This window comes from Carassius gibelio, chromosome A11 (genome assembly GCF_023724105.1).
Source record: "Carassius gibelio isolate Cgi1373 ecotype wild population from Czech Republic chromosome A11, carGib1.2-hapl.c, whole genome shotgun sequence".
In the NCBI taxonomy this organism is placed as follows: domain Eukaryota; kingdom Metazoa; phylum Chordata; class Actinopteri; order Cypriniformes; family Cyprinidae; genus Carassius; species Carassius gibelio.
Window position 1 is genome coordinate 18,533,250 of NC_068381.1, and position 18,015 is coordinate 18,551,264.

The 18,015-nt window shown below is 38.6% G+C and overlaps 1 protein-coding gene across 1 annotated transcript in view; it reads left to right on the forward strand.

The window, feature by feature from the left end:
- The window catches only part of LOC128022842 (bis(5'-adenosyl)-triphosphatase-like), a 194,309-nt gene that overhangs the window by 146,534 nt on the left and 29,760 nt on the right, over window positions 1-18,015 (forward strand). Inside the window, exons 5-6 of the mRNA XM_052610617.1 lie at window positions 7,590-7,693; window positions 9,956-9,985. Of these exons, the coding sequence (XP_052466577.1) occupies window positions 7,590-7,693; window positions 9,956-9,985 (134 nt within the window). The remainder of the gene's footprint in view (window positions 1-7,589; window positions 7,694-9,955; window positions 9,986-18,015) is intronic.

The window sequence follows — 18,015 nt, forward strand, 5'->3', positions numbered from 1 at the left end:
TTGGCCATCTTCATCGTGTTCAAAAGTTTTCACCCCCAGCTCTTAATGCATATTGTTTCCTTCTGGAGCATCAGTGAATGTTTGAATATTTTTAAATAGTTGTGTTTGAGTCCCTCAAATGTCCTCAGTCTGAAAAGATGCATCTCAAAATCATACAGTCACTGCTGGAAAGGGTTCAAATATGCAAAGATGCTGGAAAACTGAACAATCTGCAGGACCTTAAATATTTTTCTGAAGAACGCTGCTCAGTTTAACTGTTCAGAACAAACAAGGGACTCATGCACAACCATCACAAAACAGAAAGACAGTCGAGGATCATCAGGTAACATAACACAGTACTAAGAACCAAGGGTTCCCAAACTTTTGAGTGGGGTTATTTTAATAATTTCAGCATTTTTTTTTTGTCTTGTGGACTAAATGTTAATATCTTTTATGTACAATATCTTACTCAGGACAGTACTAAATAAAATAACCATGGTTTTACTACAAATAAAACCAAAAAACCATGGTTACTGTAGTTAAACCATGGTAACCACAAATTAACCATGGTTTTGCTATATTAACCATAGTTTAACCATGGTATTTGTAGTAAATCTGTGGTTATACAAATGGCAGTCAATACGCCAAAAAACCATGCGTTACTACAGTTTTACAATAATAAAACCATAGTTATTTTTCGTAAGGGAAACACAACTATTTAAAAAGAATCAAACATTCACTGATGCTCCAGAAGGAAATAAGATGCATTAAGAGCTGGGGGGTGAAAACTTTTGGAATTTGAAGATCAAGGTAAATTGTACTTAATTTGTATACCGGGAAACATACAAGTATCTTCTGTTGCTTACAAAGGGCAGAACTAAATGGAAAAAAATATATATATTTCAACAAAATAAGACAAATTTGGCCATCTTCATCGTGTTCAAAAGTTTTCACCCCCAGCTCTTAATGCATATTGTTTCCTTCTGGAGCATCAGTGAATGTTTGAATATTTTTAAATAGTTGTGTTTGAGTCCCTCAAATGTCCTCAGTGTGAAAAGATGCATCTCAAAATCATACAGTCACTGCTGGAAAGGGTTCAAATATGCAAAGATGCTGGAAAACTGAACAATCTGCAGGACCTTAAATATTTTTCTGAAGAACGCTGCTCAGTTTAACTGTTCAGAACAAACAAGGGACTCATGCACAACCATCACAAAACAGAAAGACAGTCGAGGATCATCAGGTAACATAACACAGTACTAAGAACCAAGGGTTCCCAAACTTTTGAGTGGGGTTATTTTAATAATTTCAGCATTTTTTTTTTGTCTTGTGGACTAAATGTTAATATCTTTTATGTACAATATCTTACTCAGGACAGTACTAAATAAAATATAACATGCATTTAGTATGATCTCTCTTATTTTTTGAAAATTACTCGCATTTTCACAGATTCTGCAAAGGTGCCCAAACTTTCGATCCCCACTGTATATATATATATATATATATATATATATATATATATATATATATATATATATATATATATAGTAGGGCTGGGCAAGTTAACACGTTATAATTGTGTTAACGTATTAATTAATTAACACAGAAAATTATTTTATTGTGCAGTTTTATTTATTATTATTTAGAAAGTCGGTTGCTCACTGGCTCTGAATACACATACCGACACATCATGAGGTCACAGAAGGGGTTGAATGTTGATCAGTCTGGTTTGGGATGGGCAACAGCATGCATCTCAACCAATGAGAGCATTTGAGGTGAGCCTAACACTGTGTCTACACTGTACTTGAACGGCACGACGCAAAAAAAAAAAAAAAAGCCTACTGTAGAATGCATTATAATCAGTGATTCTGTCTACACTAGATGTCACGGCATGACATGAGAAATCCCAGACAGTTAACTTCTGGCTCGTTCTCTCTATGACATACTGACACAAAATTCAAATTATCGGGCTTTGTTGCGTATAGTGTCTATCTGCTCGATTCGATAGTGTCATTCAACAAATCCTTCTGTCCAGCCTCTTATCGCTGGGAACTGTACTCCACTGGTTTGAGTCTTTCCTCACAAGTAAGTGCTTCAGGGTGGCTTGGGGAGGAAAGGTATCCAAATCACATCAACTGGTCACTGGGGTTCCTCAGGGATCAGTTCTTGGGCATTTCTTCTTCTCTATGTAAACTGCATCATGGGACCCATAATTCAGGCGCATAGGTTTCCTATCATTGCTATGCTGATGGCACGCAGCTCTGCCTCTCATTTCAACCAGATGATTCAATGGTACCTGATCAGATCTCAGACATGCAATCCTTTGATGACCAGCTGACCTTTAAAGATCACATTGCAGGTTTGCACTACACAACATCAGAAAAAATCAGATCCTTCCTAAAAGAGCATCGCCCAGGCCCTTGTCATTTCTAGGTTTGACTATTGTAATCAAACCTCTGCAAATGATTCAGAATACAGTAGCACTTCTTGTTTTCAATAAACCCAGGACTCACACTGCTTCTCATCTCTCTGCACTGGCTTCCAGCCGTGGCTCACATCAAGTTCAAAATATTGATGCTTGTCTACAGAACTGCCACACCCTCCTACCTCCACTCTCTCCTATATGCATCTACAACCCCTTCAGAAGCCTGCAGTCGGTAAATGATTAGTGCATCATGGTACCACTGCAGAGAGGAACAAAATCTCAAATCACTCTCAAGGATGTTTTCTTTCACTGTACCCTGTTGGTGGAATGACCCACCTAACACCATCTGAACAGCCAAATCCCTCACAATATTCAAGAAACAACTGAAAACTCATCTCTTCCATGAGCATCTAATTGTCCCTAATAATTAATATTTAAAAAAAATATATTAATTATATACATTCATTTTTCTGTTCTCTTATTATCATCCAGGCTTTTTACTCTTTTGAATGATGACTGAGAACGTGTTATCGCCATCTTATGATACATCGCTTTTGTATTCCTCAACTGTAAGTCACTTTTGATAAAAGTATCTGCCAAATGAATAAATGTACATGTAAACGTAGTGGCCCCTGACACATTTTTTGCTTAGGGTCCTCAGAAGTGTGGGACCAGCACCGACTGTGTTAAATTGTATCAGCTAACACCTTGATTATAGTCTATAAACACACACACACACAAAGGAAACAGATCCTGTGATGAATTCAGCTCTGATGTGACCATTATCCTGTGAGTGGTCTAATATACACAGTGAGAGTTTTAAGATTTATGTACCCATTTTGTGGGTATGCAACTTGCAGACTCTGTGCTGGTATACAGTATGAATGTATGAAAAATGTGTTTGAAGTATTAATTCTGCATCTATTTAGTGCAGTATTCACAACATCATGTTTAATATTACTTCTAATACGTTTTTCTTTCAACTCTGAACCTGAATTTCAGCAGCTTACAGAGTAAATTAAAACTGCTTTTTAACAATATTTGACCGTTTGTGGAAAACCATATGGCTATTGATCTCATGAACTGAGAGAGAGAGAGAGAGAGAGAGAGAGAGAGAGAGAGAGTTACAGTCTTCTGTCTTTCTGTCACTGTCTTCTGTGAGTGTTGTGTTTGTTTGGTGCCATGTGCTCTCTCCTGTCTTATTCTGACCCCGCCCACCTTGTCACCTCATTACTGTTCAGTTGCTCCACCTGTGTTTCTCCCTTGCTCCCGGACTCATTTACCTTCACTCTGGACACCTGTCTCTCAATCACACACACAGCTGTTGCTCATTGTCATGGACTATATATTCTCGTCTTACACACCCCCTGTCTGGTTGTATTGTATGTTAATGTTTCTCGTGTCTTGCGGTTGCTTCTTATTCTGATCTTGTCCTGGATATCTGTTCGGTTTTGTTTTTGTCTTGTTTGCTTTTTGTTTAATTTTGCTTTTCTTCCCTACATTGGGACCCAGACCCTATTTCTTACTGCACGTCCTACCGCGCCGTGACAGAATACAGCCAGCAAACATGGGTCCAGCAGGGAGGTTTCTCGATGTCCACCAGGGAGATCGGGCCATCAAGGATTACGCCAGAGACTTTGTGGGGGCGGCTGTGTTGTCGGCTACGGAGAGGACCTGCCTTATGGTGTGCTTTTGGGGAGGCCTAGCCGAGCCCTTCAGGTCCATTATACCATTCTGGCACCCCGAGGAGACTCTGGAGGACTATATCAACCTGGCTCTGCAGGATTTTCCCTGCAAGGCAGCAACAGTGGCCGCTCACGATTCCCCCGAGGTGGCAGTGGCCGCTCAGAGAGCTCCAGAGGCAGCGTTGTCCGCTCAGGATTCCCACGAGGCGGCGGTGTCCGCTCAGGATTCCCACGAGGCGGCAGTGACTGCTCAGGATTCCCACGAGGCGGCGGTGTCCGCTCACCGTTCCCACGAGGCGCCGGTGTCCGCTCACAGTTCCCCTAAGGCGGCGACTGAGGCGTCTGTTCACAGTTCCCACGAGGCTGAGGCATCCGCTCACAGTTCCCCCGAGGCGGCGGCGGCTTCCACTCACAGTACCCCGACGCAGCGGCATCCGCTCTCGGTGCCCCTGGGGCAAACCTTTATACCTCGTTCTCCAGGCTCTTCCACTACACTGGCCTGGCCCTCCCTCAATCCACTTCCGTTATGCTCTCAGTTCCCCCAAGGCGGCGTCCGCTCTCAGTTACCCCGTTGCGGCGTCCGCTCTCAGTTCCCCCGAGGCGGCGACGGCGGCGTCCGCTCTCAGTTCCCCCGAGGCGGTGACGAAGTCTGCTCACAGTTCTTCATTTATATTAAAGAAATTTCTTCCCTGCATTTGGACCCAGACCCTGTTTCTTACTGCACGTCCTAACGCGCCGTGACAGAATACAGCCAGCAAGCATGGGTCCAGCAGGGAGGTTTCTCGATGTCCACCAGGGAGATCGGGCCATCAAGGATTACGCCAGAGACTTTGTGGGGGCGGCTGGGTTGTCGGCTACGGAGAGGACCTGCCTTATGGTGTGCTTTTGGGGAGGCCTAGCCGAGCCCTTCAGGTCCCTTATACCATTCTGGCACCCCGAGGAGACTCTGGAGGACTATATCAACCTGGCTCTGCAGGATGTTCCCTGCAAGGCGGCAACAGTGGCCGCTCACGATTCCCCCGAGGTGGCAGTGGCCGCTCAGAGAGCTCCAGAGGCAGCGTTGTCCGCTCAGGATTCCCACAAGGCAGCGTTGTCCACTCAGGATTCCCACGAGGCGGCGGTGTCCACTCAGGATTCCCACGAGGCGGCAGTGACTGCTCAGGATTCCCCCGAGGCGGCGGTGTCCGCTTACCGTTCCCACGAGGCGCCGGTGTCCGCTCACAGTTCCCCCAAGGCGGCGACTGAGGCGTCTGCTCACAGTTCCCAAGAGGCGGAGGCTAAGGCATCCGCTCACAGTTCCCCCGAGGCGGCGGCGTCCACTCACAGTTACCCCGACGCAGCGGCATCCGCTCTCGGTGCCCCTGGGGCGAACCTTTATACCTCCTTCTCCAGGCTCTTCCACTACACCGGCCTGGCCCTCCCCCGATCCATTTCCGTTATGCTCTCAGTTCCCCCGAGGCGGCGTCCGCTCTCAGTTACCCCGTTGCGGCGTCCGCTCTCAGTTCCCCCGAGGCGGCGACGGTGGCGTTCGCTCTCAGTTCCCCTGAGGCGGCGACGACATCTGCTCACAGTTCTTCATTTATATTAAAGAAATTTCTTCCCTGCATTTGGACCCAAACCCTGTTTCTTCCTGCGCATCCTACCATGCCGTGACAGAAAGAGGGGAGTTAGGGTACCACCTGCAACCCTCGTTTTTCCTGCAATAGGTATGGGCTTTGATTATTTTTCCATCCACCATTTCAAAGAATTTATGAATTGTCAGACTTCTTTGAACAAATTGTTTAGTGACCTCACTGACTTTGCAAATTTGTGCCCTGTGGAATTCACAAAAGCTGATGGAATTTAATGGAATTATAAAACATATAGTTCTGGCCATTGGTACTAATTAGTCAATAGCTGTGTTTAATTTAATTACAATAAGGCATTGCTCTGATTGCTTCATCAAATGATCTGTGTATCACTACTCAACACCCATAGCAACATAAAATCTATATACAGTCAAAACTGTTCTGTGTATTATGTATTTCAGAAAAAGTAGCTGTTTATTATTTGTGCAATGAAGTATGAGTGAAAGTCTTCACACTGGAGATACACAATATGGGCTGAAGTATTGGGATACCTGACTATTGCACCAACAGACATTGCATAATGCATAGACGTCAATAAAGATTTGCTCCCTCATTTGCACCTATGACAGCTTCTATTCTTCTGGGAAGGCTTTCCACAGGATTTTGGAATGTTTCTATGGGAATTTTTGCCCTTTCGTATAGTACGTTTTTGAAGTCAGGCACAGATGTTGGACAAGAAGGCCTGGCTTGCAATCTCCATTCCAATTCATCCTAAAAGGTGTCCAGTGGCTTTGTGTCGGCAAGTCAATTTCTTAAATACCAAACTCATAAATCCATGCCTTTATGGACCTTGCTTTGTGCACTGTGGCTATATTAATTGGCAAAGAGTATTAAGAGGTGTTTAATTCTGTGTATCACTCCATTTGTTTGCATTTATGATACTTAGTAATTTGTTATGAAGCACAGAGGACAGGAAGAATAGAATAGAAAAAGTGTTTGGCAAGAAGAAAACAACAATCGAAAAATTGTTGGGTGATATGAATCTTTTCTAATAAAAGCTGTTTGGAGTCAAACAGGGCAATTGTGAAGGAGGAATCTTCTCTCTGAGCTTTCGCTTCAGATTCATTCATCCATTTCCAATCCAAATTGGGCCTATCTCTCCCACATCAAAACCATTGATATTCCAATAATTTGTCTGGCATGGAGGGTCTGCTCTATTTTGCTTGTATAGAAGGATGTGGGTTTTTGTGTAGGTTTACATCAGTGTCCTTGTGTATGTGTGTGTGTGTGTGTGTGTGCTGTATATATCATGTTATTAGTATTCAGAGCAGGGACAGAAACAAATATGGTTCTGTAGCTCTTTTCTCCTTTCATAGGTTTAGCCTGTTCCTGTTTTTTCTTCCTGTGGTTATTATAGAGTTTTCCATTCGTACAGATTAAGTTAGGTGATATTGGCCACTCCGTAATGTTTGTCTTCAAATCAGATGTGGTAAAAGTTTTGTTCTACTTGAATTCTGCAGTACCTTTCCATTGCATCACTTTGTCGGTTAAAGGTGAATTTATTACAAAGAATTTAGGGGAAAGTTCTGTCTTACTGCAAATACAACTAGTGTTTACAGACTGTTCCATTAACATTTACTTAATTAAAGTAATGCCTTCTCAAGGAAAATCTATGGGGCAAGAAATTCTGGAGGAATAATTGCAGATAAAAGCAGAAATTTGAAGCTCACATTTTTGTCCTTTTGTTCATACTCTGTTATTCAACAGCATGTCACTGTTAATTAATTGAGCTTGAATTGTATGTAACCCATAATGTTCAAGTCATGTTTTGTTGATATATTTATTTGCATTTTTCTCAATTACAATGTTTTTTTTTCCCTTTGACAAACTCCCCCTACAGAAGTCCTAGTTTGTCCTCTTTGTCCTCTCGAGATCTTCATCCTGATGAGGTGACCGATCTGTTCATGACCACACAGAACATAGCCAACCTGATTGAGAAACACTACCAGGCATCCTCCCTAACCATCGCCATACAGGTATGATGAGATTCATCTTATACTCAAAGCTCAATTTATTTAACTAAATGGATTTGTATAAGATCCATATTTGCAATACATCATACTATTTAAGCTACAAAAGCCTGATGTATGTGATACTCAACAAAAAAACACATATGCAAACTGACTGTTATTTCATACGTCAGACTGTACACCCTAAAAATAATGTCTCTCGGTTTCATATTTGGTTAAATAGTAGTTTAAAGTACAATGCAGAGGCATTCATTCATGAGTAAATGTTTGCTAAAACTTTTTTGGACACAGTTTCTTACAGCTATCAAAAGTGACTTTTTTATATTTATTATTATTTTTTTTTAATCTGTGACTTACTAAATATTTATTTATTTATTTATTTATTTATTTTCAAAAGTGCTTTTTCTTTCCTGCTCAGTATGACACTGTAACAGATACATTTTGTCTGCTTATTTCAAAGGGTTAGCTATTTCAAAACACAATCCAACAAGGAAATCATTTTATTTATCAGACAAAAGAATGTAATCAATGTCCTTTGATGCAGGAGATGATATGAGATTAGATTTACTTGCTTTCATGAAATAGTGAATGTCTGCTCTACAGATAAAACTTTTTCCAAAAAGGTGATGCATCTGAGGTGTTTTATTTTATTTTTTTACATTTTATTTGGATGTTTAAGACTGCCAATGTAATTGGCGTGCTATTTTTGCCATGAAGAAAGTAATGTTTAAAGATAATTATTCTTCAGTTGTGTTTCTCTTTTTGTTTTTCTTTTTTTTTTTTATTTGCATGGCATAATGCTAAATTATATGTATACTTTAATTCAGCATATATTATAGTACAGTGTATAAAGTTCTATAATGACATATAGGTAGGGTGACCACCTGCTAATAAGCCCAAGGGGGGACAAAGGGTATGTTTCTGAGGGACAATGTGGGACACTGCCCTGCGCGGTGGTGCCCCCACCCCATGGGCAGACTCACTGATAGAGGTTTACCAATTTCTAGCACATACCACCTTACATGGTATATTAATAATGCCCTATTCCCCTAAACATGTGTAATTGCTGATGTACTGTATGCTTATGACTGAATCGACAAATGCACTTCCACTTACGATTTACTTTAGCTATTTAATTTTATTAATTTTTCATTACAATTTATTCACTTTAAGAATAAATTACTGCTCATATACAGCATTCGCGTTGAACAAGAGTGAATGATTTATCCAGTTTTTTTTTTCTCTCTCATGTTTTTGTAATGTCTGGGAAGCCAGAAACTTTTTTTTTTTTTTTTTTTTTTTCAGTGAACCGTGCCATCCCTATTATTACCTCAATAATCAATCAATTACAGGCCTAAAAAAATCATGCCCGAGCAGACGGATATTAGTTCATCTCATCACACCGGCACCCGCGTCTAAATCAGTTGTATGGTCTGGTTTTCAGTCTAAAACAGTTGCATCAAGTATAAATGTCTCGTCTGTTTCAGGAGGTGCGTGCGCAGTCAGCAGAGGCTTGCACCTCCCAACTCGCACCGGAGGCTCGCACCTTTTTTTCTCAGATTTTGATCGACGGGTTGATGACTCCAGATATAGATGAGCGACCAACTTTTTTTGAGCAAGCATTGATTACGCGTGTCTAAATTTGCGGGACCCATGAATTGGGCTTCAAACGCTGTGCGCGCACGCGGGACGGGTGGTCACCCTACATGTAACACTTTAGTATAGGGTCCAATTCACACTAATAACTAGTTGCTTATTAGCATGTCTATTATGAACATATTGGCTGTTTATTAGTGCTTATAAAGTACATATAATGCATGACATCCATAATCCTACCCAATACCTTTAACTTAACAACTACCTTATAAACTATTAATAAGCAGCAAATAAGGAGTTAATTGATGCAAAAGTCATAGTTAATGGTTAGTTAATATTGAGAATTGGACCCTTAAAGTGTGACTGACAAATAATTACTGTTATTTCTATTATTTCTATTATTTCTTTACTATTTATTTATATTCAAAGCATATTCACACCATTTGTACTTCTGAAACATCTTTAATCCTAACAATTTTACATATTTAAATTTAAAGCATAATTTAAGTATCACTTTGCTCAAAAGCAGGAAAAATGTGTTCAATAAAAGCACCTTGACAGTCACATTGTCACATGTAAGTGCAGCGATTCATTTTAAATTAAAATAGTACTAAATTATTGACAGAGGTATTCTTGAATTCCCAACTAATTATCTGCTTCTGTTCCCAATAGGACGGACCTGAGGCAGGGCAGATGGTGAAGGTAGGGTCTTAATAAGCACTCCCTCTAAATTTATCATGAGGCTTCTGTGACACTTATCTCGTACTAAATAATAATTGTATTTCATTTACAGTCCTAAACCCTTTGAGCATGTCAATTATGGATGAGACTGATTTAAAATGCTTTGTCCATATCTTGTGGGCACCGTGACGACTGACTGCATGTTCAGAAAGTTCTTTGGCCAGAGCTTTGCTTGTGGTCATTAGTGAAGTCTGGAGATCTAATCTGGATTTCCTTTTATCCAGTATGTGCTTTCAAATTATTTCTTTATATTTTGAATTATATTTTATTTGTTTATTGTTTTTGTTTTGTTTTGTTTTTTTAGTTAAAGGGGTCATTTTATGAGATATTTGTTTTCCTTTCTCTTCAGAGTGTTACAAGCTGTTACAGATTCAAAATCTAAACCTAAACAAAACCTTCAAACTGGCTGTTATTAAGCCTCTCATCCAAAAAAAAAAAAAAAAAAAAAAAAACTTGACCCCAAAGAACTAGTTAATTATAGACCGATCTCGAATCTCCATTTTCTGTCCAAGATACCAGAAAAGGTAGTATCCTCACAATTATATTCCTTCTAAGAGAAAAATGGTATCTGTGAGGATTTCCAGTCAGGATTTAGACCGTATCATAGTACTGGGACTGCTCTCCTTAGAGTTACAAATGACCTGCTCTTATCATCTGATCATTGTTGTATCTCTCTATTAGTTCTATTGTATCTAAGTGCTGCGTTTGACACAATTGACCACAATAGATTTTTGCATTGACTTGAACACTTTGTTGGCATTAATGGAAGTGCATAAGCATGGTTTAAATTGTACTTATATGACCAACATAAATTCGTAGCAGTGAATGAAGAGGTATCATATCGATCACAAGTGCAATATGGAGTACCTCAAGGCTCAGTACTAAGGCAGCTACTCTTCACGCCCCCAACTGAGCCTAGTTTCTCCCAAGGTTTTTTTCTCCATTCTGTCACCGATGCAGTTTTGGTTCCTTGCCGCTGTCGCCTCTGGCTTGCTTAGTTGGGTTCACTTCATTTACAGCGATATTGTTGACTTGATTGCAAATGAATGCACAGACATTATTTAAACTGAACAGAGATGACATCACTGAATTCAATGATGAAGTGCCTTTAACTGTCATTTTGCATTATTGACACAATTTTTTCCTAATGAATGTTGTGTCAAAGCAACTGAATGTATTTTGTTTAAAGCACTATATAAATAAAGGTGGCTTGACTTGACTAAAGTCTCAAATCAAAATAGATATTATTCCCTAAAACAACTTGTTCTAACACGGCCCCACATTTCTACATCACTATGTAGGAAGATTTGCATAATGTTGCCCAGATGTTGACGAAAGAAAGAAGGCAAACGAAAGAAAGAAGGCAAACCTTTTATTCTCATTGTTGTATTTTTGTTGCCGCCGCCATGTCGTACAGATGTTATGTGTTTCACTGTGAAAGACAAAACTACTAAGTTTGGCCTTCCAAAAGAGGACGATATCTGCTTTGTCATGTCTGGAGCTGATCCGTGCTGGTTGTTTAGGAAATACATCAACTTCGCACTGTGGATTTCCGGATCAGCTTTCACCGTGGACGAAGAGGATTCCAAGCATGGAGTCATCACATGTGTTTGCCGCCAGCTCCTTAAAATCCACCAGCCGCGCCATTCTCTGTTTTCAACTCCTTAAAGCTGCAGTCGGTAACTTTTGATGCTCTAGCGGTTAATAAACAGAACTGCTTGCGTGTTGCGGAAGGACATTGTAGCTGGAGCTACTTCTCTCTGTTTATGTCTATGAAGAATCAAAAAGGTACTGGGTTACTCCGCCACGGTACCCCTGAAGCAATTTAAAATAGTCTGAATATAAACACTTATTATAGGTGTACCATAGTGATTCAGGACAGGCTAAAAACACAGTTTGGAAAATGGATTCATTGTGTACTCACTTATTATATACATTCTGTATACTTTGAACACACAAAAAAAAAATAGTTACGGACCACAGCTCTTATTGGTTGTTTCTTACCGGGAGCGGTAAGAGAAACAACCAATCAGAGCTGTGGTCCGTAACTTTTAAGCATAAACCGAGAGAAGTAGCTCCGGCTACAATGTCCTTCCGCAACACACAAGCAGTTCTGTTTATGAACCGCTAGAGCGTCAAAAGTTACCGACTGCAGCTTTAACTTCCATTTGACATTTTTTGGAGTGAAATATTCAACAACAACAACAGAAAAAGTAAGATGGGACATTTTTGTAGGGCTGAGAAAAGAAAGTTGTTTCAGAGTCTGAGTAAAATTGTATACTTTGATGACAAGCAATATTACAAAGACAGACTTTTTGCAATTAATAATGTGCACTGAGTCATGCACAGTAACTCCAGGGAGGTTTATTAAGAACAAAACAAATTGCTACAACCTTTTGTCTTTCCCCATACAGCCCAAGCAGCTCTGCTGGTGATTTTGAGTGATTTTTGTGGCCTTTCCACATTTGCTGTACTAGTTTGTGCACATTATCTAATTGAATACATCAGTTACATTGTCTGTCATGTGTGAAGTCCTATTTAATTGCATGTGGTAAGGCGTATTAATTATGCATGTATAGCAGCTTCCGCTAGAGCAGTCTGGCTGTGGCCTGAGGTGTGGAGCTGTATTAAAATGGCAGTAGTGTTAATTATGTTAATTGCGGTGGGACTGGACTGAATTCCAATGGCTCTTGACAGAACACCAATGACTCTTGTTGGATTCTGGAACATGAGCAACCTTTTCTCCTACGAACAGTAGAGCAAATTAGTTGGCTTAAAAATCACATTTAAAGAGAGAAACTCCATCAGCATATCTCCTCTGTTAAAAACATCTTTCAAATTTCTTCTTTTGAAATGTGTCACTTCAATCACAGCTAAAAATGTCTTTTCATTCGAGTGTTATTATAGAGGACTTAAAATAAATTGTTGGCATGTTTTCCTCAGTCTGAGAACCAGCTCTTCAGAAAATAAAAGAGCTGATAGAATTTCTCATCCTTAACAAGCAGGTTTAAGTCAATAGCATAGCACTTCGCTGATAGGCATCCATTTAAAAGTGCAGGCTTATATTTACACTGATATTCATCAGTATTTGCTATGTGTAAGGGCCTAGTGTAATTATAGGTAAGGTTTTGCAGTATGGACTGGCCACTGAAGGATATTATCACAGCAACTATAATCAGCATTCATTACAGGCTGACAATTTAAGGTTAAGGTTATATTTAAAGAGGGAAAGTTACAGCAGCAAACACCAGAAAAGTCCCTTCAGATGCCACCCGGTGTGGATTTATCAACCCGATCTCACGGCAGTTCGTACATTGTTCACGAGGTGGCTTATTCGTACGACCACACTCGAATTTTTACGAGTTGCACAATTCGTATGAATTTGTACGAATGACCTACACCTAACCCCGCCCCTAAACCTAACCGTCACTGGGGTTTAGACAAATCGTATACAATCGTATGAGTGAGATCGTACGAGTGAGATCGTACAAATTCATACGAATAAGCCATCTCGTAAAATACGTACGAAATTGGTTGTGAGATAGTGTTGTTTTTATTGCAACTTTTGGGGAACACACTGCTTGTGTGTCCTAGCAAATTACTTAACTATCTTATATATGATCCTGGACAACAAAACCAGTCTTAAGTCGCTGAGGTATATTTTTTGGGCAATAGCCAAAAAAACATTGAATGGGTCGAAATGATAGATTTTTCTTATATGACAAAAATCATTAGGATATTAAGTAAAGATCATGTTCCATGAAGATATTTTGTAAATGTCCTATTGTTAATATATCAAACTTAAATTTTGATTAGTTATATGCATTGCTAAGAATTCATTTGTACAACTTCAAAGGCAATTTTCTCAGTATTTAATTTTTTTTGCACCCACAGATTTTCAAATAGTTGTATCTTGGCCAAATATTGTCCGATCCTAATAAGCCATACATCAAGGGAAAGTCATTATCAAACCAAGCAGCTTTCTGCTGGTCAATGCGGGAAATAGACATACGAATTTGGGGGATTTTTTTGCCCTTCTGCAAAACTGTTGAAAATTTGCCAAACTATGGTTAATGTGACCACATTTAAGCTACAAAATCAGACATTCACTCCCATTTCCATCATCAATGAATGTCTTTCAAAAAATTTATGACATTCTTAACATGATTAACTGACAATAGAAGGTGATTAGTCATATACTGTAAGTTGATGAGTTGATTTATTCACCATAGAGATATTTAGATGGATACTAAGGCTTTTAGGTTGGGTTGAATCTGCAATCTCTGAACCAGTAAGTTTTAAAGCTTTTATGGCTGCAATATGCTGTGTTCATCACCAACTGGCAACCCGGGGTGTTAAAATTCTATTGAGTAAATTGGTATTGGGTGGAATCAAACAGTCTCAAACAAAAACAGACATTCTGGGTAAAAACAAAAAAACAAAAAAATGAATGAATGAATAAATGAATAAATAAACAAAATAATAATAATAATAATAATAATAATAATAATAACTTACAAAGAATTCTGACAGAAAATATATTGCAAAGTTGAGCTGAAGTTATTTCAGGAAAAAAAAAAAATATATATATATATATATATATATATATTTACAGGAAAAGGAAACAACAACAACTTGCTAATTACATTTCCTTGAACTTCTCACTTACCCACATTCATCTGTGCAAATTGGTATGACTGAAGTCATCATATTGGTTTACTCGAGGTCACATGACTTGGCAGGGTAGGTTTGTGTAAACAGAATTCAGAATTAATTGGATAAAATGAAGTTGCAGCCATTAGCAGCTATTATTAGAGCAAACTAAATGGGATCATTCATCCATCCATCCAACCATTAATTTGTTAGTTATTGTAGATTTGGCATTTTAGAGTTTATATTCATTGAGAGTCTTGCCATAAAATTCTAAATTCAGTTGGTTTGGAAAGGCTGTTTTTAAGCACAAAAATGGGGAATAAAAGAGCAAAAACAGGGGAAAAGATGTTGGGAAGCACCATAAATATTCACTAGTGTTTAATGGATGGGTTTGGAAGCTGTTGGTCCTCCTTGTCTATTTGTTGGTGTTGTTAATGTTGCTTTTTCTCCTCCGTCTCATCTCCCTCATGCTCATTAGCCCCACACAGCACGCTGGGAACATCAATCCTCCCCAGCAGAGAAAAAACAGCATTGCTGTCATTCGATTAATGGCAATGCTCGAGTTCCAGCTCGCCGCCAAAGACCCACTCTAAATCACTACCTCTGCCCACAACGCCACTGCAGAATGGAATTCAGGTTCTTTAGTTTGGCCAAGGTTTTCCGAGCTCTAGTGTGGTTAAGTTTGTCTGTTACAGTCGATCTGGGATGAAGATCGTTCATTTGAAGCAGACGGTGAGGATTTTAATTCAGCTCAGAGGCCAGCTGCCATCTTGCCTGGCAGTTTCTAAGTCATGTATAAAATAAGCACCATGAATTATTGATTGCCCCAAAGTCTCGCAGTCAGGACAGTTTAGAGGCTGATTTGATGTGCCTTGAAAAAAATGCCCCCAAACAGAACTTGTGTTCAGGTGAACAAAAAAAAAAAAAAAAAAAAAAGCCTCTGTGGAGCCTCTTTTAATCCTTTTTTTTTTTTTTTTTTTTTTTTTTTTTTTTAATGTTCCATTTTAATAACTGATGGTATCAGATTGTTTCCCTCCCCAAACATGGATGATTTTTTATTTCTTTCTGAATTCCTTTATAAATAGAAGGTTCAAAAGAACTGCATGATTTCTGAAGGATCATGTGACAGTGAAGACTGAAGTAATGATGCTGAAAAGTCAGTTTTGCATCCCATAACAAAAAAAACAAAACAAAAAAAAAGTAACAATATTTACTTTTTTATAATAAATGAATCAACATTATCCCAAACTTTTGTACAAAAGGTATAGTTTTTGCAAATAAAGACAGGGAACAAAAGATACTGCAAACTGTTTCCTATTTATATTTATTTGTTTAGTTTGGTTCTCATTTAGCTCCTCTCCACATTGAATTATGGACAATATACTGTTCAGCGAGATATAAAATACTATAAATCATCAGGCATTATGGGTTTAAAACTGTGAAATGGAGGCCATAAGGAATACAATCATTCACTAAAGTTCAGGCAAACTTTATGTAACAGACTACAGTATATGGGTGCTAGGAAGTGATTTTGGACAAAGCTAAAGTCAGTTCTTATTAAAACTGTACGAATCTATGGACCTAAAAAAAAAAAAAAAAAACACAAGTAGCACACTTTCCATAATTTATAAACTAATTTCCAACATTAAGTTACTCAAAATTAGAACCTTGCCTAGTTCTTTTATGAAAACAGATTATGGCTTTCTTATAGCACATACACTATGCTAAAGCATTGGCTCCATTCATCACTCATATTATTTCAATCTGTAGCTCAATGCCAGCAGTATAAAAAAAAAAAAAAATACACAAACACAGGATCTATGATTGAATAAAGGAGCAGCACTCTATAGAAACGAATACATTTTTACTAACCTCTTTGCCTGTAGCTATATGAAGACAGAAGATAGATCTAAGTATTCATATGGTAAAATTGGGTTTCTGTATACTCTAACAGCAAACTGAGGACTGACTTTAGTCATTTGTCTTGCTTCACATGGTTATTTATCTTGCCTGCAGTGTGTGATGCTTCTGAGTTAAAAACTCCTGAGCATATTCATCATTACCAGCATAACTGAGTTGTGTTTGGACTGTTCTAAACAAGGGCTTGCCATTTATGATGGATTTCTAACTTGTTACATCATCATTTGTGAGTTAGGATGTCCGTTCTAAAGATTTCTGGTTCAGAAGTGTTGTTTGCTTTTCGGATCCTAGTATAGGACCATTATCATGTGCCAACAGACAGCCTTGCTAAATGCAGAATGTTTACCAAATGCCTTTACTGAATGTTTTTATTTTATTTAATATTTTATTTTATTTAATTAAAAATTCTCATGTAAGAACCAAAGTGTGCTGTGCGGAAGTCCATTTCTGCCACATGAATACAATTCAATATATAACATCTAACTGTGAATTTTTATCTCACAGTTCTGACTTTTTCCTCCAACACAATTCTGAGCTGAAATCTTTCAATTCCATTCATTTGCTTTATTCCTTTGCGAAAACAAGGTTCCATAGTGCTGCTCTTATGCTACCACCACTAATAATAATAATTAATGCATTAATTTAGTCATTGTCACACACACACACACACACATTAAATTCAATATGAATGGCAAACGCTTTTAACATTTGTAATAGTAAGATATGTTTCTTAAGCAGCACCTCATGAGAAGGCCACCAGTTTTAAAATATGTCCATAAACCCCCAAGATGAACTGAATTAGTCTTTTTATTTTTATTTTATTTTTATTTTTGACTGAGCTCTTGTCCAGTGTTTTCTGAGATTGCCTTACATTTTGGCCAAAAATTAGTCATATTAGACGGCATCACATTCAGTACCTATAATTTTGAGATGGTATTTGTGTTGACAGCATGCCAATAATGACCTAAAATGATTTCCAGCAAGGCAGTATACTAAGATTTGAGCCAATGTAATGCTGGTGGATGACTGAGAAAGATGTCTGTTCCTCTAATAGGTAGTTTGGGCTGTGAGCCTCCGTTGCTTTTGACCTTATGTCTTAATTGGAGGCCAGCTGTTGGTGACAAAATACATTTGTCTACTTGTCTGACTGGATTTAACCTAAACAATATAAATAGCAGTGTGGCTATTTTGCACATTTGTTCATCGTCAGAAGCTTATTAAAAGACATCTGTTTTAATTAGAAGAGCAGGCACTTTGTATCAGTAAAAGTTGGTTGAAGTTGTAGAATGTTTTATTTATTTATTTTGGAAATTAAGCATGACGAACTGTATTCTAAGTTTAGTTCAAATCAAAATTTCCAACTTGATGAGGTGTGAGGATAAAAACCTCTGAAACTGAAAGAACTGTATGTCTTGAAC